The sequence below is a fragment of the Anomalospiza imberbis genome, chromosome 3, assembly GCF_031753505.1.
Source record: "Anomalospiza imberbis isolate Cuckoo-Finch-1a 21T00152 chromosome 3, ASM3175350v1, whole genome shotgun sequence".
Classification (NCBI taxonomy): Eukaryota; Metazoa; Chordata; class Aves; order Passeriformes; family Viduidae; genus Anomalospiza; species Anomalospiza imberbis.
The window spans coordinates 34,550,993-34,572,055 of NC_089683.1; the positions used below are offsets into that span (position 1 = coordinate 34,550,993).

A 21,063-nucleotide genomic window follows, 5' to 3' on the forward strand; every position below is an offset into this window, starting at 1 on the left:
TGTGGATTTCTCAGCATATCTCCATCTTTTCAACTGCCTAGTGGGAACTCACAGAGAGCAATAGAGCTATCTTCACCCCCCTCTACAACTTTTAGCATTCTTTCAAACTGAGTAAATCCAACTCTCTGAGCATTTCTTCTACGTCAGGAGCACCCATGGTGACTTTCCATTGGGCATACTCAGTTCATCAGTGTTTCTTTTGTACTAATGAGTGCAAAATTGGATACAATATTCCGCTTGCGAACCTGAGACTGCTGAGCAGAGTGGACTAATTACTTCCCTTGGTTTGGTGACAGTACCTTTGCTGATATGGTCCTAGATGTGGCTGGTCTGCCTCACCAAAGGAGTCCACTGCTGGCTCATATCCCTGTTGTCAACTAGGACTCCAGCATCCTTTATTCAGGATCCTATCCTTATTCTTTCTAGCTAATTGATACCTGCCTTTTTTTGTTGTTTTGGGGTTTTGGGGTTTTTTTTTGCTACTTTTTTTTTTTAATAAACCCTGTTTTAATTGAATGATGTTGCCCTTTGAATCTTCAGTGGCCTTCTGCTTCCAATTACAACTGTCTCTTATGTGGCTGTGGTTTCTCTTAAGAGATAGTGAAATGATTTGCCATGCTTCTAATCACTTTTAGATTGTATTTTGTAAAATTGGGTCATCATTTATGTCTCTTCAAGCTTTCTAGTACATAACTTTCACTGTTTTCTGCAGTAATATCTCAAATTTCTGTTCTTATTCCATCTCTGGTAAAGCAAGACATTATTCACTGTAAATAATAATGCCACTGTTTTTATTTATTCATGAAAAAGTTTTCCATATTATTACATAAGGCTCAAGTTCTGTATTTAACACAGGTAGTGATTAGAGTCAAAACAACTTCTGGGCCTGTTAGGTCTCAGGCAACATCTGCCATCGCTGATAAAATGCAGGATTGGAAGTAAGTGGGCACCTGCATTTAGGGCCACTGATTGATGCATTTCTATTTGAGTTGTTTCCCTACCTCACATTCTCACCAGGAAACAGACACTATGCTACCAGTTACTACAACTGTAGAGGGCTAGAGCAGTGCAAACAGCCACTGTGGGTGCTTTCTGAGTAAAAGCTATTAATCTATTTATGCATATTCTGAATTATAAGGAATTAAGACATGTATGTCATGAAGAACTGTTGTTATTGCAGCAACCTCTCTTTCTCATTTTGAGGAGATGATTTATTTTCTTTGTAGTTGCAAATGATTAGTAGTTTTAAAATGACAAGTTTATCTTTTTGTAGTTATAATTTTGTATTTGATGGTTTATGATGCTGTATAAATTAATAATACCTATGTCTATGTATTTCAGCATTCTTTCATAATAGAATAGACATAGTTATGATATGAAGAAAATGTTAAAACCAATAATATTTAAATATCTTTCTTGATAAACAATTTTTTTTAATGTTAGCTTAGTCTGGCAGGCTTACAGAAACACCAAATATCATTTTGTATAAAATGTATTTGCATGAATACATTTAAAACTCTGGAATAAAATTGTTGCTTTCAAACAAAGACATGAATAAATATTGTTTTGCTAAGACCTAAATAATATATTTTGAACAGTCATTAAACTTTTATATTGCTCAGGTGCCATCAGTGTCACTTGAAAATCCTAATGATGTGTTTGAAGATGGTGAAAATCCTCCAAGCAGTCGATCATCAGAAAGTGGATTCACTGAGTTTGTACAATACCAGGCAGATACAACTGATGACATTGACAAAGCCCTGAATGAAGGTCACGGTGCACCTGGCATCCCTATTGTTGGTAGCACATCCTCAGAGACTGAGACAGCATCAACCGTGGGTTCTGAGGAGACCATTGTACAGCCTCCTTCCATAATGACACAAGGGACAGCAACTCGTAGTGGGAAAACAATCCAAAAGACTGCAATGCAATGCTGTTTGGAATATGTCCAACAGTTTTTAACCAGATTTATCAACCTGTATATCATTGAGAATAATTCCTTGTCTCAGCCCTTAGGGGCAGAGCTTCCAGTAGACCCCACTAGAGCGCAAGGACAGAGTACAAAATGGGACACAGAATCACAAGATGATGCTAAGGTGAAGAAAACAAAGAAGAAAACACCGAAAGAATACCTTCCTGCCTTTATTGCTGCTTGTCAGCTCTACCTTGAATGTTCAAGCTTTCCTGTTTACATTGCTGAAGGAAACCGCACTTCAGAATTACATCCTGGGAAGCCTGAAGTTGGTAAGCTGCACTCTTATTTGTTTTGTTTTTAAATAATAATTATTATTTTTCTGCCAAAAAAGTTTTAAGTAATAGTATCATGTTTTGTGTGTGTTACTGTTTGCTCTTCCTCTCAGAAATATAAGTTTTCTTCTGTGTCAACTGGCTTACTTTTGGAAAGTAAATTATTTTGTCATAGACTTTTAAGAATATTGCTGGCATGGAATTTGGCAGTAATTAATATTGGGGTGAAAAATATAAATTATGCAAACTGAAGCCTGAGAGTAGAATCTAGATTGTTGAGTCTTCCTCTTTATTGTATGGATCCACAATGTTTTCTTTGTCATATTGCAATAGCCACAGCTCACATCAAATATGTTTTTAGCTTCCTTTTATCAACTTTGGATTGATGTGCGCTTGATGACTTTTACAATACATGGAAATTGTAAGCTAATGTCCAATAAAAATCATACCAGCTAAGAAATTTAATTAATTCTACTTTGCTCCTATTAAAGGGACAGTTCTTGCAAAATATTATTCTATATTTGCATTAAGAAACAAAATAAAAGTGGTGAGTTTTGGTGAGATATGGATGTGTTCACAGATAGATGAAACTATTCAGATACAGACATGATTAAAACGCTGACAGTTATGGATTACTGTAAATTGTGATATTTTAGGACGAACAATGCTTTTTACAGTTTGTAAAGTCTTCAATTTACAGTTTCAATTTTGGATCCACTTCTGATATGCAGTCTAAGAGTTACTTCTTAGAATATTTTCATGGTGGATATGCTTGGAACATGCAAGAAATAGTAACACTAATTTTGGCTACTGTCACAGTCATCTGTTTTTTTTTTTTTTTCCTAGGAAACTTCCTAGTTGCAGCTTTTTGTTGTTATTTACAATTTTCAAGTCAAGGCTAAGTGGTGAGCGCTGCTTGGAGAGGAGTAGTTTCTTTGGTTTTGGAAGCAAGCATGATAATTTAACATGACTGCTTCTGTTTGTGGTCTTTTAAGATGTGTTGTTTATGTCTTCATTATAGGCAGGAGCAGAACGTATATTTGACTGTGTAACATTCAGACATATAAAATATTTGTCAGTTGAAGGCAATTTGGTTTGAGCTGTTTATTAGTTATTAGGATGACAACGCCAAAGATCTGCTACCTTTTATAAAAGATGTACCTCAGAATATTTGTGCTTTTATAGCATGACCCTGAAAATGCTAGATGTTCATTTATTTCTCCCAAACAGCCTACAAATGAGTGTTGTAGACTCAAAGACTAAAATGTCAGCTATTTGCTTATTACTTTTTGGTGCACATAGCACTTGCTTATTGCTGCCTTGTGCGCTGTAGGGCAGAGAGCCTGTAGAGTTTGAGTAGTATTCGCCTTGTATGAGGGCAGTGCTTCTAGGAATCCTTTTCACTTTCAGGAAATGTCTTGGATTTGTATCCTAGGTTGACTGTATGATGCTTTTATCCCCAATTGTCTGTTCTGTTTATGCTGAATAATAAGTTTTGCACCTTTAAGACTTGTTCCAGGAGTGAACGGGGGGAGAAGAAGCGTGGAGTTTGTTTCCAGAAACTGCACTCACTCCTCCATATTCCTTCTCCTGGACTGTGTTGTGTGCGGACGGACAGACAGCGAGACAGAGCTCCCCTTTGCTTTTTAGTTAGTTTTAGCAAGCTGAGGCAAAGAAGTTCCCTGGACTGTGGCTTTTCCTTTTCTTTGGACCTGCTCAAACCTGCTGTGGACTGAACCCCAGAAGAGCAGCGGCTGCTCGCACCTGTGGCCCAGCGGGCCGGGCCCGGGCCGCGGCCAATAAATGTATTTGTCGTGGTTCAGGGCAAAACTGGGAGAGTACCCCTAAAGGGGTTCCTCTAGAAAGCAGATTCAATTGACCCCTCCCCCCCAACTGGCTCGGGAAAAAAGTATTTCCTTGGAGAAAAGTGGAAAAAACTGTTTATTAAACAAGAAAACCTAAACAATATTAAACAATAAAAACTTTTTGCAACTCCAAAAGAGGGTCGAACTCAGAAAATCCCCCCTGCCCCGGGCTGCAGCTCGGCTCGCTCAGTCTCTTTCAGTCCCTCCAGCGCTGGAAATGCCGCGGCCCAGGCCCGGCCCGCTGGGCCACAGGTGCGAGCTGCCGCTGCTCTTCTGGGGTTCAGTCCACAGCAGGTTTGAGCAGGTCCAAAGAAAAGGAAAAGCCACAGTCCAGGGAACTTCTTTGCCTCAGCTTGCTAAAACTAACTAAAAAGCAAAGGGGAGCTCTGTCTCGCTGTCTGTCCGTCCGCATACAACACAGTCCAGGAGAAGGAATATGGAGGAGTGAGTGCAATTTCTGGAGACAAACTCCACGCTTCTTCTCCCCCCGTTCACTCCTGGAACAAGTCTTAAAGGTGCAAAACTTATTATTCAGCATAAACAGAACAGACAATTGGGGATAAAAGCATCATACAGTCAACCTAGGACATTTGTTCATTATCTGAATGTTCCTCTTTGTGAGATACCATTTGCAGTCTACTAAACAGTGTAACTTTGAGGAATAAGCATAAATTGTAGGTGGGTAAAACCAACAGGAAGGATTTTATTCCAAATGTAAACATCTGTTGTATAGAATGTTGGGGTACATGGGAATAGTTCTGGGCTTACTTGCCATAGCAGAGAATTGCACTGGAACAGAGGATGGAAGAAGGTAGTTTCCATAATTCTCACACTACCCTATCTATTGATATAAGGCTTTTATACTGCAGAAGAGCATGTGTTTGTTGAAGGGTTCCCAAATTTGGAATGTGTTTTTGAAGGGTTGCTTTAATGATGTGACCCAATAGCTCTTAATCACTGGTCAGTCTGTTTATTTAAGGGAGACGAGTTAATCTGATATTTAACATAATTGTCCTGTAATTTTGCTGTATGCCAAATTTCTCAGCTGTCTTTAATTGAAGAAAGTAAAAAGGGAACTGAGTGAAGCTGAAAACAATGGTTATGTCTGTACACTCTAGGACACAATATGGAATTGTTAAATATATTTAGACTCCAGTGGAGCTGTGGATATAAATTAGAAATTGCATCATTCTTCTTTTGATTCTAAAAGGCTGCTGTATTTGTACCTATTAAATAACATTTCTTCACTTGTGTCTGGTTCTAGAGGTATTTGCCTTTTTAGGAATGTGATTAATAGAGTCCTTTTGAAGTTTTAAGAGAAGTTACTTTGGTATCTCTAAAATAAAAGGATGCAATATTCACTTGGAGAGTTGACTGTGAACTTTGGAGAAAGGCACTTCAACCCAGAGTATGGCTTGATAAAGTGAGAAGACAGTAAAACAGGGGAAGCAACCACCTACAGTAAAAACAGAGTATGGTCTAATGGATCATAGCTCTGCACCAAGCCATCAATTTTCACAGAGACTTCTATTTTTAAAATGTTGCCAGGCAAATCTATTTTTGTCAATTTAACAATAGTCTGCATATATATAATATAATACAATACAATACTATATATTATCCTAGGCTTTATAAAATTTCTTACAGAGCTATTCCAGACTGCTATCTAGAGTGTTAAGATTTGATTGTTGGCAAAGAATTTTGTGAAGAAAAGTGAGTGAAAGGATGTGCTATTAAAAGTCCAGTTTTGCCTAAAACTGGAAATCATCTGAATGCATTTCCATAAAATTTTTGTCTTCCTTGTTAAAATTTTTCTATTCATTTTTGATTACTAAATGTTTGAAGTGATACAGTATTGCATTTTTAGTAGGATTATTTAAAAAATACATCAGGAAGTATCTTCCTCTTGCATACATTGTCCTAAATGGGCAGATTGAAATATGAAGGGACAATTGCACATATAATTATGGAATACAAGAGGAAAATTACATAATACTTAGATTGTTAAATAGATGTATAATCTGTGATTTTTATTTCAGACTGTGAACAAGCACAGCCTCCACTGTGGTTACAGACTTTAATGAATGCTTGCAAGCAGGCAAGCAATTTCAGTGTTCAGGGTGTTACTATTTCCCTCGTGATGGACTTGGTTGGATTGACTCAATCTGTTGCTCTTGTCACTGGAGAAAATCTGAACAGTGTGGAAACTGCTCAGCCTCTTAGTCCTAACCAGGGAAGAGTGGCTGTTGTCATCAGACCTCCTCTTACTCAAGGCAATCTGAGATATATGGCTGAAAAGACAGACTTCTTCAAGGTTAGATGCAGTATCTCATTACTGTTTTCTTTTGACTTTTTCTGTCTGGTGAAGAATAAGTCTTGGCCCCTTTACCATCCTTGATTTGCAGATTTTCTTGCTGAATATTTTGATAACATTTGTAACCTGTGTTAGAATCTAAATGAAATACCCAGTGTTTTCTTCCTGCAATTCTCTTGTGAAATTCCTTGTTTAATTGAATATTTTAAAGGCATAAACAAAACCCGATTGAATAGCAGCATTAATCAGCAAAGGTATGAAACTGAGATGTGTATAATGTAGGACTATGGTAAACAATTTTTGCATTTGTGTAATTTATGTAAGAAACCTTTTGCAAAAGATAATCAGCAGCAGGGTATATTAAGTATTTATATTTCTATGAAAATTTATTTCCGTTCTTACTCCTTAACAGGAATTTTTATGTAAGTTATTGCAGTGTTTTGAACAGTTCCTTCTGCTCATACAAAAGGAACCATTTTAGATTGTCTCTTGGTCATAGAATGTCATCAGATGTGATGTCTCCTATTGTTGCATAGAGCAAAACAAGGCATGATAGTCATTCACTTGTGTCTCTTGCAACTTTTCTTTTCATGTACAAAGCATATAGCTTTAACTCTTTGGGACCAGCTGGGTGATGGAACTCCTCAGCATCATCAGAAGAGTGTGGAGCTCTTCTACCAGCTGCACAACCTCGTCCCATCTTCCAGCATTTGTGAAGATGTTATTAGTCAGCAGCTGACTCACAGAGACAAGGCAAGTTGTTCATGTATTTACTTAAAGATGAGTAAAGTATATACAGAAGTATATTTAGATAAAGGACTTGGTCCCTCAGAGGAGAGTATGAATAACTTCAATATTGAAAGAAACATTGCCTTACATTGTTTCAAATGTTATTTTAGGTCTGTGATGTGTCTCTAGTTTCATGCTAGACAATGGAGGTTTTTCACCATTCAGCAACAGACTTATGCAGGAGACTTTCTCTCTTATCAAAGTCATGTGATGCTTCCCAATACTTAAACCATGTGCTTAATTTTTGCTGTTGTTAGTAGGAATTCATGTCATGACAGTTACTTTACTTATTTTTTTTTCCTCACCTAGAAATTTGTTTCACATAGAGGCTGTCAATTTGACATTTGACTTGAGGCCTTTGTAGTGCTTTATATTTCAGGAATATGAGCTATTTTCACAGCTCCAACAGTATGAATAGCTTGCTTACACATTCTAACCACTTGTGGTTGTGTTACTTCAGGAGTGCTTACCTTTTTGCCATTCTACCAGAGTTACCAGGTCAACAAGAGTGAACGTGAGCCAGTCTGTCAATCAGTGCAGTTCACAGCTTGCCATATTGTTGAAATTGGTGATGATTTTTAGTGTCACTTAGGCTGGTCTGTAAACTGCTGTGACTGTGGATGTAGAACTTGCTCACTTCTGCCTAACTTCTGGAGAAAACAGTAATTTCTTACATCTTCACAGCACGGATTGCAAGGGCTTACGTGGAGTCATCTCTGTTTGGGAATCGGTATTTTCACTCTATTAATAACTGTCAGTGTATTATTTTGTGCAACTGTATACATTTTGCAGCTGTCTTGTAGATTATTTTCCTGTGAGAAGCATATTTTTCTAAATACCAGTGATGTTTTCTTTACTTTCTAGAATGCTGCTGTCTCTTTTGGGTTTTGTTTTTGGTGTGGAGAGGTTGTTCTATTTTTAGTTTGTTAAACACAAACTGTTTGTCTATTTCGTAATTTTCAAAGCTTTTACCTAAAGTTTCCATTATTGTGGCAGGTATTGCATAGATAAGAAGCTGTTGCAAAGATTCTTAAGTTGTATGATGGTAACTAAGTCTGGAAGTATGCCAGATTGTTAGTGGTTTTAACAGTTTTTAGTTTTGTCAAACATGGTTAAAGGTAAATATACCTACTGTTCATGTTCTATAACCATATATTCTAACAACAAACAAGTGAAAATATTTGTCCTCTTGTCTTTGCTTATCATCTAGTAATTTAGTTTAAGCCCTTATAATATTTGAAATAATTTTGGTTATTTATTTGGTGTAATTGTCCTGATTGCTGTGCTTTGTTCACTCTTACTAATGCTTATTAGCTTCCTTGTCACCCAAAAGGGTGAAGCTGCTTTTATACATGTGTTCAAGTCATATAATGACATTTACTGTTGTTTGCGGCCTTGCTGGAATAACTCTGCCTGGATCAGCCTCAGTAAAGAGAGAAACAGAACAGTTATTACTTTACACCATTTTTACCATTAAATATCCGGAGCTGGACTTCAATGATCCTTGTGAGTCCCTCCCAACTCAGGATATTCTATGATATTCTACATATTATTACTGTGACTGTATTAGTCATTATGAATCCTTTGGGAAGTAAGCATGTCCTGTTGGTCCAATTTATTCCCGAGTTAAATTTTACATGTTAGTGAAAAGCTCAATCTACATATCTAGCTAGAAAATTATTCTGTTTCTTTCTATGCAGTAATGGAATGAAAATAAGTTGACTAGAAAGAGACAGGCTAAACTTTAAAACTAAGGCAAGATCAAGATAGGAGGGAATACTTTCACGGTACTAAATTGCTCACAGGCACCTACTGTAGGCTATTACTGCTTTTAAGATTAAAAAATAGTACTTTAACACATAATCAAAGAAGTTAATTTCATTATATCTTATATTGTTTAGGATGCTGTATGACTTTCTTTTTCCAGTTCTTATCAGAAGTTTTACATTCTGACAGATCTAACTTATGGTTTGGTCCACAGAAAGTAAGAATGGAAGCTCATTCCAAGTTTGCAGTGCTATGGCATCTCACACGAGATCTTCATATTAACAAATCTTCTTCCTTTGGCCGCACCTTTGACAGGTTGGTGATTGCAAGTCTGATTCAGTTGAAATAATTTTACTTGAAAATGTTTGACAATATTATGCAGCAACATAGGGCGTTTAAAAATTGAAGAACTACAGTGTAACTGTGAGAGGAAGGAAGAAGGACAAGAAATGAATTTGTGGACAAGAATTTGTGTTAGACAAAATTGTTTCCACAGTGATGATTATGTAAGCTGTAAATTTTTCCTGGAAGCTATGAAGAGTGTGGGCAAGGAATGGTCACAATATTTATTGACCATCACTGTGGTTAAAATCACTGTGGTGTATATTGAACTTAATATCTGAGTTCTTGCTGTGTTTTGATAAAAAGAGAAGCAAGAGAGAGAAATCAACCCAGACTTGAATTATATGAAGTAGAAAGTAACAGTAAAACTAAAAAAACTTAAAAAACGAATTGCAAGCAAGCGCTAAAATGTGAGTTCTTTTGTTTAATCTGTGTTTTGTGTAAGAGGTCATTTATGGCAAGCAGCAGAGGATTTCTGTTTTGTGTTCTGGTATTGGACTATCTTCTTAGAAAAGACTGAAGATCTGGACTCTGAACTACTATTGTCTTTCTCAGCTAGCACAAATGTTGTGGGAAAGTATTTAGATTTTGTATTGCATACTTAGCTGTAAGTAGTGGAGTAAAAAGGTTATTTCTTTGTCTTATGCTGTCACTCACTGCATAAATGGTGATAAATTCTGTGCATACAGCTGAGAGCTTATGAACTTGTACTACTGGAGAATGTAAAACAGTAGGTAAAATTCAGAGTCCAATATATATTTTTTCCATTAGTCTGAAAATTGTTAAAAGAAGAATTGTTAAAAAATTTAACTAAAAATAAGAATTGTTAAAAAATTTAACTAAAATTGTTAAAAGAAGAAAATAATGGTTGTAGGAACTGCTGAATTGTCAAGTATATTTCTCTTCTCTGTTCTTGAAGACAAGATCGTTCAATGTTTTCTTTTCCATATTGAATTGGCTTTTAAAATTGTATATTTTTAATGGCATACCCCTTAAAAGGCAATAAAGGCTTGTTATGCTCATAGCTGTACAAATACTCGATCTTGCTACTATTGGAGCAACTGTTGTAACTGACTTGGTTGCTAGCTCTTCCTTAGACTAGACTAAAATATAAAGAGCAGGTTCAAAGTTTTGATTCCAAAGAAAATACTGCTTTGTATGGAGAAGACACTGGAGTATGTACCAATATTACATTTGTCATATATCAGATTCAAATGGGATTACTCTGTGAGTAGTGTACAATATCCACTAGATTGTTTCTTCTGTCCATTCTAGATCGTTGTTTATCATGCTGGACAGCCTCAATAGCTTGGATGGTTCTACTTGGTCAGTGGGACAAGCCTGGTTAAATCAAGTGCTTCAAAGACATGATATTGCAAGGGTTCTTGAACCTTTGCTCCTACTGCTTCTCCATCCAAAAACTCAGCGAGTTTCTGTTCAGCGAGTACAGGCTGAATGTTACTGGACTAAATTGCCCAATCACCCTGAAGAAGAAAATGAAAAGCAGTTTATGCAGAAGTTCAGCTGTGCTGATGGTATGTACACAAAAAGACGATAGAAAGATCCCTAATTTCTTTTGTTTACTTGTTTTGCTTGCTGTTTACATGCAATGTTAAAAACATAGTAGAAATTTTTGTGGGTAACTGAAAAAAGTCTTGGAATAGCTATGGCTTATATTTGCATTTGTGTGGTATTTTCCTAATTCAAGTTTATGTGCCCCCAGTACTGTTTCAAGTTTTATTTTTTTTTTACATTAAAATGGTATGCAAGAATTTTAATGCAGAGCATTTCTTTACATCTTACTGAGTCTTGGTAGAACATAAGAATATGGCTTGAAGCTTAACCAAGAAATTAAATGTTTTTATGAATGATGTGAGGCTGGCTGAAAACATACCAATAAGTTTTGAAGGTGTTTGCATGTATTGTATAGTTATAGTTTAGAATTTAGTAATTCTGTTTCTTGTGGAAACAAAAGCAGATAAGACTGTGTAATGTTTCATGGAGAATTACGTTGTTTTGCTAAGGTGTACTGGTAAAACAATTTTGCTTTGTTTTTGTGAACATGTCATATGCTAATTGACATATTTTTTCTTCTGTGAAATGAAAAGACACTACCATGTCTTCATAATTTGAAGTCTCAATAATAGTTTAAATTCTAAATTTTAATTATGAATTCTTATTCTGAAGAACAAAATCTTATATATATGCATTTTTTGTGTTCTTCAAGCATTCTCCCACATGCCTGTAAGCCAAGGACAACTTATAATACCTAAAGAAGGCAATGAGAAACAACTCGGTGTGGATGAAATGGAGAACTTTAGCCTGACTGTCAATCCCCTGAGTGACAGGCTTTCCTTGTTAAGTACCAGCAGTGAAACCATACCAATGGTTGTGTCTGATTTTGACCTTCCTGATCATCAGGCTGAAATACTGCAGAGTTCTGACTCTGGCTGTTCTCAGTCATCTACTGGAGACAACATCAGTTATGAAGTGGAAACAGAAAGCCTGAGTGCTCAAGATAGCTCTCAGACTCTGAAAGAAGACTCACCTGATGAAATTGTGCAACAAGTGGTTACAGATCTTATATGCAAAGTTGTAAGTGGCCTTGGGGAAGAAGTTGAACTAGTTAAAGACAGTCTGCACTCTGAGGATGCTTCATGTAAATTCAGCTCATTGGATAGCTCTGTAGAGGTTACAAAAAGTGATGATCAAAATATTCAAAGTAGCCAGAGTAGTTTACTTAGTAATGACAGCTCACAGTTACTGTCAGCCTCAACTGAGACTGGACTTGAGAGCTTAGGAGACGAAATGTCAAGAAATAACTCTTCACCTTGTATTGCAGAAAGCCAGCAATCCTTCTCTGATCTTACTCTTTCTTCCACTGAATCAAAATCTAGAAAACATAGCCACAGTAGTATTCAGTTCAGCTTTAAAGGAAAGCAACCAGAAAAAATGTCAGAAAAAGAAACAATTGTTAAAGAGGCTGGTAAGCAACCAGGCGCAAAACCTAAGGTAAAAATAGCCAAAAAGAAAGATGAAGAGAAAAAGAAAGCCCAAACAGAAAAGCTTAAACAAACAAATGTCTTCTTTAGTGATGGTCTTGATTTAGAAAATTGGTACAGTTGTGGAGAAGGAGAAATTTCAGAAATAGAAAGTGATGTCGGATCCCCAGGAATGCGAAAATCTCCTAACTTCAATATCCATCCACTGTATCAACATGTGCTGCTTTATCTCCAGTTGTATGACTCTTCAAGGACATTGTATGCTTTTTCTGCAATTAAGGCAATTCTGAAAACAAATCCTTCAGCTTTTGTAAGTGCTATCTCCACTACCAGTGTCAACAATGCATATACTCCTCAGCTTTCATTGCTCCAAAATCTTCTAGCCAGGCATCGAATATCTGTTATGGGCAAGGATTTCTATAGTCACATCCCAGTTGATTCTAACCATAACTTTCGGAGCTCTATGTACATAGAAATTCTTATCTCCTTGTGTCTATACTACATGCGGAGCCATTATCCAACTCACGTTAAAGTAACCTCACAAGACCTCATAGGAAACCGCAACATGCAAATGATGAGTATAGAAATTCTGACACTTCTCTTTGCTGAGTTGGCAAAAGTCATAGAAAGCTCTGCCAAGGGCTTTCCTAGTTTTATTTCAGACATGTTGTCCAAGTGCAAGGTTCAGAAAGTGATCCTGCATTGTCTGCTGTCTTCTATCTTCAGTGCCCAGAAATGGCACAGTGAAAAGATAGCTGGAAAAAACATTGTGGCTGTAGAAGAAGGCTTCTCTGAAGACAGCCTTATAAATTTTTCTGAGGATGAGTTTGACAATGGCAGTACTCTGCAGTCACAACTTTTGAAAGTACTTCAACGGCTGATTGTGCTGGAACACAGAGTAATGACTGTGCCTGAGGAAAATGAAACGGTGTTTGACTTTGTCATAACGGACCTGGAGCACATTGGTCCCCAGCAGCCGATGACTTCTCTGCAGTATTTACATTCCCAGCCGATAACCTGCCAAGGCATGTTTCTGTGTGCGGTGATACGAGCTTTGCACCAGCACTGTGCCTGTAAAATGCATCCCCAGTGGATTGGCCTTATCACTTCTACGTTGCCTTACATGGGAAAAGTTCTTCAGAGGGTGGTCGTTTCAGTGACTCTTCAGCTCTGCAGGAACTTGGATAATTTAATTCAGCAGTATAAATATGAAACTGGATTATCTGATAATAGGTATGTCTGTGTAGAGGTATAATCTTTTTAACTGAATTTGATGGCTTTGAATTACTTTACTGTCAGATTAACTAATTAAAAAAAAATTACTCTTCTTTTAGGCCTCTCTGGATGGCATCAGTCACTCCCCCAGATATGGTTCTCACTTTATTAGAAGGGATCACAACAATAATTCATTACTGCCTCCTGGATCCATCTACACAGTATCACCAGGTAAACTTACCTGGGTGTCTGAGACATTCCTATGCAATACATGGCAAATTAAGGACTGTGATTATATTAGCAGTTATGAAGATCTGGGTGACAAAAATAAAAAATATATTGTCTTAGCTATAAATATGGGGATTTATTGACAATACAAACAGAAAAACAGGTTTCTATGGATGATAATTTTAGGAGAATACTTTTATGTTTGTTGGCTTCTTTTGGTTGTTTGTTTTTTGTTATCCCGAAATAACTAAAGTTGAATTCCTTAAGACCTTTAAAATTCCACTTTTTAGACCTGCCTTTGATGAATGTTTGTTGTATTCATCTTGCAATATGTCTAAACATTATCCTTCTGCATATTCACAATTTTTCTTTTTAGTCAAGCAGTATTTTTAGATCTGGTATTTTGAGCATAGTGTCTGTTAAGAATTTGGTCCAGATTCCGTAAGAAGATTTTGCCCTGCTTTCTCAGTTATCTTGTTTTTGTGGATTTTTTCCATTCTCACACTGCTTTGCTTTCCATTCATTTAAAAGTGACTGGAAAGTGGGATTTGTTTATGTAAATAAATAATTTTGCCTAGAGTATTAGCTAGGCTTAAAACTCTGAAATAATTGTTTTGCAAAGGTATAGACAGAGGATACAAAATTGATTGCTGTAGACATGAGGCCTGCCATGTTCAGAGTACATTTGATATTGGACAACTCAATCAAAAGTTTTGCTATTATTTTAAACGTCTCAAAGCTGCACATATTGTAAGAATTAATGAAAACCTTCTGAAAAAGAGTTAAGGTTGAAATTCCCATGTTAGGTAAGTCTAAATTTACTCTATTTTATATATGCTGTTTATGTAGTTATTGTATACACCTCTCCTCTTCTCTCCCACTAGCTTTTGGTTAATGTAGATCAGAAGCATTTGGTTGAAGCACGCAATGGGATCCTCTCTATCTTGCACATGATCATGTCTTCTGTGACTTTACTGTGGAGCATCCTGCACCTCGCAGATTCTTCAGAGAAAACTGCTGCTGCTGCTGCTGCATCCATTACCACTATTAACCTTGGATCAACTAAGGTGAGAACATCAAGGATAATATAAGTTGTTCATTAATACCTTTGTCAAAATAATTTCAGTTCCCTTCCCTTAAATCTAAATTGAATTTTTATGCCTTTGTCCTCATCTACTCACCACAAAACCCAGGCTTTTATAGATGAGTATTGAATATGCTTTTAAGCTAAAAAGTATCTGTTCAATGCAATGTGTCACCTCTTTGCTTTCTGCAGAGAAAATGTTTTGAACATAATGCTGAGGTGCTTATCTAAAGAGGTATGTGTTCTGCTTTCATATTTCAGAATTTGAGGCAACAGATTCTGGAACTTTTGGGTCCAATTTCAATGAATCATGGTGTTCATTTCATGGCTGCTATTGCATTTGTATGGAATGAAAGGAGGCAAAACAAAAATACTTCAAGGACAAAGGTATGTTAATATTACAGTGGTCACTTCAAGTAGTGCTAATACTTTTAAGTGATTTAGTGTTAGGAAGAAGAAAATTCAGACATTCCAGTGAAAAAATAAAATGAAGTATGGACAATATTTGCATTTCTAATTAGCAACTGTACTGTCAGGGAGGTACCACTTTACAATGGAATAATCTTCCTGAATTCTTCAGGGGAAGAGTAGGTGATACCAGGTCTCTAGATGACCTGTTAGTTGATAAGATTTCAGCTGCCTTAGATAAGAGGACAGCTGCCTTAGTTTTGGCATAGCCATTGTCTGTGTTGATAATCTGTGACATACATCTGGTTCTTTCAGGTTATTCCTACAGCAGGTGAAGAACAACTTCTGCTGGTTGAGCTGGTTCGCTCTATCAGTGTTATGAGAACAGAGACTGTCATACAGACAGTGAAAGAAGTTCTGAAGCAGCCTCCAGCCATAGCAAAGGACAAGGTATGGAAGCTGTATAGATCCTATTGATTTATATGATGTCCTCTTGAAGCAGCTTAGAACACTGATGATATGGGTACTTCATTGACAAAGCTGAGCAGCACAATGTGAAAATTTTCCCTATATCTGAGAGATAACTGAAGAGAAGTATAACTTTACAGAGGGATATCTGTATGGACACTTAATATTCTAAATAATTATACTATATGTTTAGGCATTGCAGTGACATTATAGCATTGTAAATTTTCCCCTGGTGAGGGGAAAAAATGCCACTTCCTTCTGACAGCACAGGTTTCATATCTTTTTCTAGAAACATCTTTCACTGGAAGTTTGCATGTTGCAGTTTTTCTATGCTTATACTCAAAGGTAAGAAAAGAAGCTAAATTTTATTTCTGTCATCGTGAAGCAGATGATCAATTTGAATATTTTACATGTTTTTGTCATAGGATGATGAATATTCTGTGTAATATAAATAGTGAAGAAAGAATGGGTTTGGTCTGTAGATTTGTTTAAAAAGGTGGTTTATTTTGTGAGTTCCATAGTATTGCATCACCTTTCTTTCCCCACCTAAAAATCCTGCAGGTAATCTGCCCAAAGAAAGCTGATCTTTATTGTGCTATAATTCATTCATGCTACTCCAGTTTTGCAATGAAAAGCATATATTTTGAGAATGCTGTTCTTCTACCTTCATCTGTTTCTTAATGACTTGATGTAGTAACCTAGTATTAAATGAATCTGTAAGGGTATTGATTCCAAATATCTGACAGGAGAGAAGTGATGTAAAAAGAAATTGGGGGAATATCTGAGGGTGATGATGTTCTCATCACTGACATTGCTGCTTTCTCTCCCTTAGGATTCCAGTGACCAGCTTAGTAGACAGCTGGGCAGCACTGCTGCTTCTGTTAAAAGATTCCATACAGGTTGGTCTTCCAGCCCCAGGACAGTTTCTCATACTTGGGTAAGTGCTCCTGATATTTGCAATTTTCAAATATGCTCAATTGCAGGTGTGTGAAATTATTTTGAAGTGTTAATGTTTCTAAATCTGTCTCTTACTTTTGACTTGTAGAGCTATTGCCTGAATTCTGTGGGTCTTACCAAATTAGTTTCTTCACTGAGGAATGGCTACGTATATTAAATTTTATATTATAGTATGATATAAGCCATGACCTTACCTTAATGATTATTTCAGTGATTCAGGCTCTTTAAGCAACAGATGTAAGTTTCTAATTTTTCCTGAAAAATAACAATTACTACTTCTTAGGTATTTGAAACCCACTAGAGTGGGCTGAATTCTCACCATGGAAACAGTTTGTGGACTGTTAGAAATATAACTTTGAATATGACTTTCTGTATAATGGTTCAAGGACCATTTTCTTCAATATTTTGAGTTTATCTTCCCTAGTAAACTGTCTCTGAAGATACTTTTGTATACAGTCATGTAAAACATGTTCTTGGTAAACTCTTATGATCAAAATTAATTTAGGGAACTTGAAAAGATGTTTCCTGGAATACTGATAAATAGCAATCCCTGCAGGTTTAGTGAATAAATATTGTGCAAATAAATATCTTCAGATTTGTCCTAACTCTGAAAACTGCTGAATAATGTATTATGAGAAGAAAATCCATTATTCAACTTCGGTATTTTTTCAGTGTTCTTAATGAATTCATCATGAAAAACCCAAGTCTGGAGAATAAGAAAGATCAAAGAGATCTACAGGTAAGAAGTGTGTTGTATATGTCTTTTTAAAATATTGAACAATAAATCATAGAATCACAGAATGGCCTGGATTGGAAAGGGCCTTAAAGATCACCCAGTTCCCAGCATAGGAAGTATACTGACCTCTTGGAGCAAGTCCAGAGGAGGGCCACCAAGTTGATTAGAGCGATGCAGCAGCTCTCTTAAGAGAAAAGGCTGAAAGAATTTGGTTTGTTCAGCCTGGAAGAGGGAAGGCTTCCAGTACCTGGAGGAAGCCACAAGAAAGATGGAGAGGGACTGTTTACAAGACTATGCAGTGACAGGACAAGGGGGAATGGTTTCAAAGTGAGAGTAGATTTAGATTAAATATTAGGAAAAAAATCTGTACTGTGAAGGTGGTGAGGCACTGGAACTGGTTACCCAGAGAAGTTGCAGATGCCCCATCACTAGAATTGTTTAAGGCCACTTGGATGGGGTTCTGAAGAACCTGGTTTAGTGTAAGGTATCCATGTCCATGGCAGTGGGGTTGGAACTAGATGCTTGAATGTAGTAGAAATATTTTATGTCAGTTCTGTAGTATGAAATTACTCTTTAATATCTTCTCTTTATATTTACAGTTTGTTGCAAAAGCTCTCATTTTCTGTAAAGTTATTAATCACTGATAATATAGAAATTATTTGAAAGCAATTCTATAGATTTTCTACATGTCAGGACAATGAATACAGCCATTCTGTACAAGTTCTTAAAATGCTTGGGTTTTTTTTCCTACCAGGATGTAACACACAAGATAGTGGATGCCATTGGGGCAATTGCTGGTTCTTCCTTGGAACAGACCACTTGGCTAAGACGAAACTTAGAAGTTAAGCCTTCCCCCAAGATTATGGTTGATGGAAACAACTTAGAATCAGATGTTGAAGGTAGGTTCATTTTCATCTTTATTTAAAACAAAACATTAATTTTCATGCTAAATGAATGAAGATAACAGATTTGCTATATTTGAATGTATGTAAAATTCTTCAGTATTGTTCTAGCACCAATGCATCTGGCAAAGCTTGTGCATCTTCAAAATACATATTTATAAAATATGCTATAAGGTAAATTATAGCTTGAGAAAACTAACTTTGGGTATTTTTTTATTATTATCTTCATTTAGATATGCTGTCTCCAGCAATGGAAACTTCAAATATAACTCCATCTGTTTATAGTGTCCATGCGTTGACCTTACTTTCTGAGGTAAATTTTTCCTTGGAGATAATGAATAGTGTCTTATAATAAACTTCTGTATTGTGAAAAGCTTTGGACTAGAAGCTTGGAGAAGGAGATTTAATGGGAAACACTGATGTGAATGGATTCTGGTTCTTGTCACGTAAAAGTTTGTTACTAACCCATTGAGATGGATGAGGCATAAAGAATGGCCTTTCAGATGTGTAGTATAGCTAACTTTTTTGATTGTAAGCTTTGTGTGTTTATCTTTCTGGTACATCTTATTTACTGCTGATAATTGCAGTCAGTCTTTGAATTTTTTCTTTGTTTGTAGTTTATTCTCTAGAGTGCTATAACCAGAACTTCGTGCTTCTGTGCTTTTACCTTAATGTGCCATAAAAATGATGGAATCTTTATACTCTGGATTTTGCATGGTACCTGAAATGTGATCACTTTTATCATAAACTTGAATGTTCAGTAAAGAACATTACACAAAAAAAAAATCTGAATGGTAGGTAAAAAGTAATTTAAGAATGCATTATAACATATCTTCCTCTCATTTGATAGGTTTTGGCTCATCTCCTGGACATGGTTTTCTACAGTGATGAAAAAGAGAGAGTTATTCCTTTGCTTGTAAATATTATGCACTATGTTGTGCCCTACCTCCGTAATCACAGGTATCTTTAGTTTATTGAATTGATGTAAAAGATGTCTACAACCAGGAGAAATTTGGATGGTGGCACTTAAGTTGAAACAGGCATAATGATTAGGGTTAGATGTCTGTCAAACTTTCTATAGAGCAACAATTCAAAACTGGTATTTGTTGACTTTTTCTTTGTTTAGTGCTCACAATGCATCCAGCTATCGAGCTTGTGTTCAGTTATTAAGCAGTCTTAGTGGGTATCAGTATACAAGGAGAGCATGGAAGAAGGAAGCCTTTGACCTCTTTATGGATTCCAGTTTCTTCCAGATGGATGCTTCCTGTGTTAACCAGTAAGACTTTATTCTTGTTTTTATTGATGGCCCTTACAGATTTTATGTATTCCATTAACATATGGCCCCATTAACTATATTTACTAATAGATCTTTACTGAGAAAAGTAGAGATTTTCTGTGGTTTAAGTTACCAGGTGAAATATCAAACTTCTAAAAGATATATTTCTATGTGCAAATCTATTTTTAAAAATAATTACCTTAAAAAAATGTTCTGTGAGACAGCATGGTTGTCTCAGCATTTTGTAGAAACATAGAATGATTTGCATTGCAAGAGACCTTAAAGATCGTCTAGTTCTAATACACCTGCCATGGGCAGGGACACCTTCCACTAGACCAGGTTGCTCAGAGCCCCATCCAACCTGGCCTTGAACACTTCCAGGGATGGGGCATCCACAGCTTCACCAGGCAACCTGTGTCAGGGCATCACCACTCTCACAATTAATAATTTCTTCCTAGTATCTAAATCTGATTTCTTTAAAAGTGGGATTACTTTACTTTAAAGGTAATTCCCTCTTATCCTATCACTCCATGCCCTTGTAAAACGCTGCTCTTCAGCTTTCTGAAGGCCCTTTAGGTACTGGAAAGCTGCTAGAATATCTCCCTGAAGCCTTCTCTTTACCAGTCTGAACAACCCCAACTCTCAGCCTGTCTTTACAGGAGAGGCGCTCCAGCCCTCTGATCACCTTCATGGTCCTCCACATCCTTCTTATGCTGGGGGTCCCAGAGCTGGATGCAATACTCCGAGTGGGGTCTTACCAGAGCAGAGTAGAGAGGCAGAGTCACCTTCCTTGATCTCCTGGCCACGCTCCTGATGCAGCCCTGGATGCAGTTGCCTTCTGGGCTGTGAACGCATTGGCAGATAAAATTCAGTTTTTCATTTTCGTCCACCATGAGCCACAACTCCTTCTCCTTAAAGCTGCTCTCAGTATTCATTTTGTGTCCAGCCAGTATTTGTGCTTGGAATTGCTCTGACCGTTTTACAGGACCTTGCACTTGGCCTCATACTTCATGATGTTCACATGGGCCCACTTCTTCAAGCTGTCAAGGTCTCCCCGAATGGCATCCCTTATTTTCTTGGAGAAGGGGGTTCAAGAAACACAGTTTCAGGTCAAATAACACCATGTAAATAGTACCTTATGGAGCAGAGAGCTTGGATTGGAAGCCTTAGCCTAAACTGAAAGAGCAAAAAAGATTTGCAAATGTTCCTGAAAATTCTTGCTTTTTTCTTGCTTTTCTGATTTGTGTATGATTTTCCTCTTTTAGTTGGAGAGCTATTATGGATAATTTGATGACACATGACAAAACCACATTCAGAGATTTGATGAGTAAGTATTGATATAGTAGTGACTTCTCTCCAGTATAAACATTAAATAAATGAAAACTAAGTATCTTAAAACACTTGTTCAACATTTCTTCCAATTTGATTTATTCAGTGTTTTTAATGTTTTCTTTGACTGCTTG

At 36.7% G+C, this 21,063-nt stretch overlaps 1 protein-coding gene across 10 annotated transcripts in view; it reads left to right on the top strand.

Annotated features, from left to right (window-relative positions):
* Nucleotides 1-21,063, top strand: part of DOP1A (DOP1 leucine zipper like protein A) — a 62,219-nt gene that overhangs the window by 29,697 nt on the left and 11,459 nt on the right. For all 10 annotated transcript variants that reach the window (XR_010997098.1, XM_068183953.1, XM_068183957.1 and 7 more), the window contains 18 exons: nt 1,623-2,244; nt 6,152-6,426; nt 7,027-7,183; nt 9,201-9,297; nt 10,600-10,859; nt 11,552-13,559; nt 13,661-13,772; nt 14,654-14,836; nt 15,115-15,240; nt 15,577-15,711; nt 16,019-16,074; nt 16,562-16,666; nt 17,359-17,425; nt 18,177-18,321; nt 18,558-18,637; nt 19,175-19,284; nt 19,451-19,600; nt 20,866-20,927. Coding sequence is in view for 9 of the 10 variants with exons in the window: in XM_068183953.1 (XP_068040054.1) it covers nt 1,623-2,244; nt 6,152-6,426; nt 7,027-7,183; nt 9,201-9,297; nt 10,600-10,859; nt 11,552-13,559; nt 13,661-13,772; nt 14,654-14,836; nt 15,115-15,240; nt 15,577-15,711; nt 16,019-16,074; nt 16,562-16,666; nt 17,359-17,425; nt 18,177-18,321; nt 18,558-18,637; nt 19,175-19,284; nt 19,451-19,600; nt 20,866-20,927 (4,750 nt within the window). In the remaining variant the exon portion in view is untranslated. The remainder of the gene's footprint in view (nt 1-1,622; nt 2,245-6,151; nt 6,427-7,026; nt 7,184-9,200; nt 9,298-10,599; nt 10,860-11,551; nt 13,560-13,660; nt 13,773-14,653; nt 14,837-15,114; nt 15,241-15,576; nt 15,712-16,018; nt 16,075-16,561; nt 16,667-17,358; nt 17,426-18,176; nt 18,322-18,557; nt 18,638-19,174; nt 19,285-19,450; nt 19,601-20,865; nt 20,928-21,063) is intronic.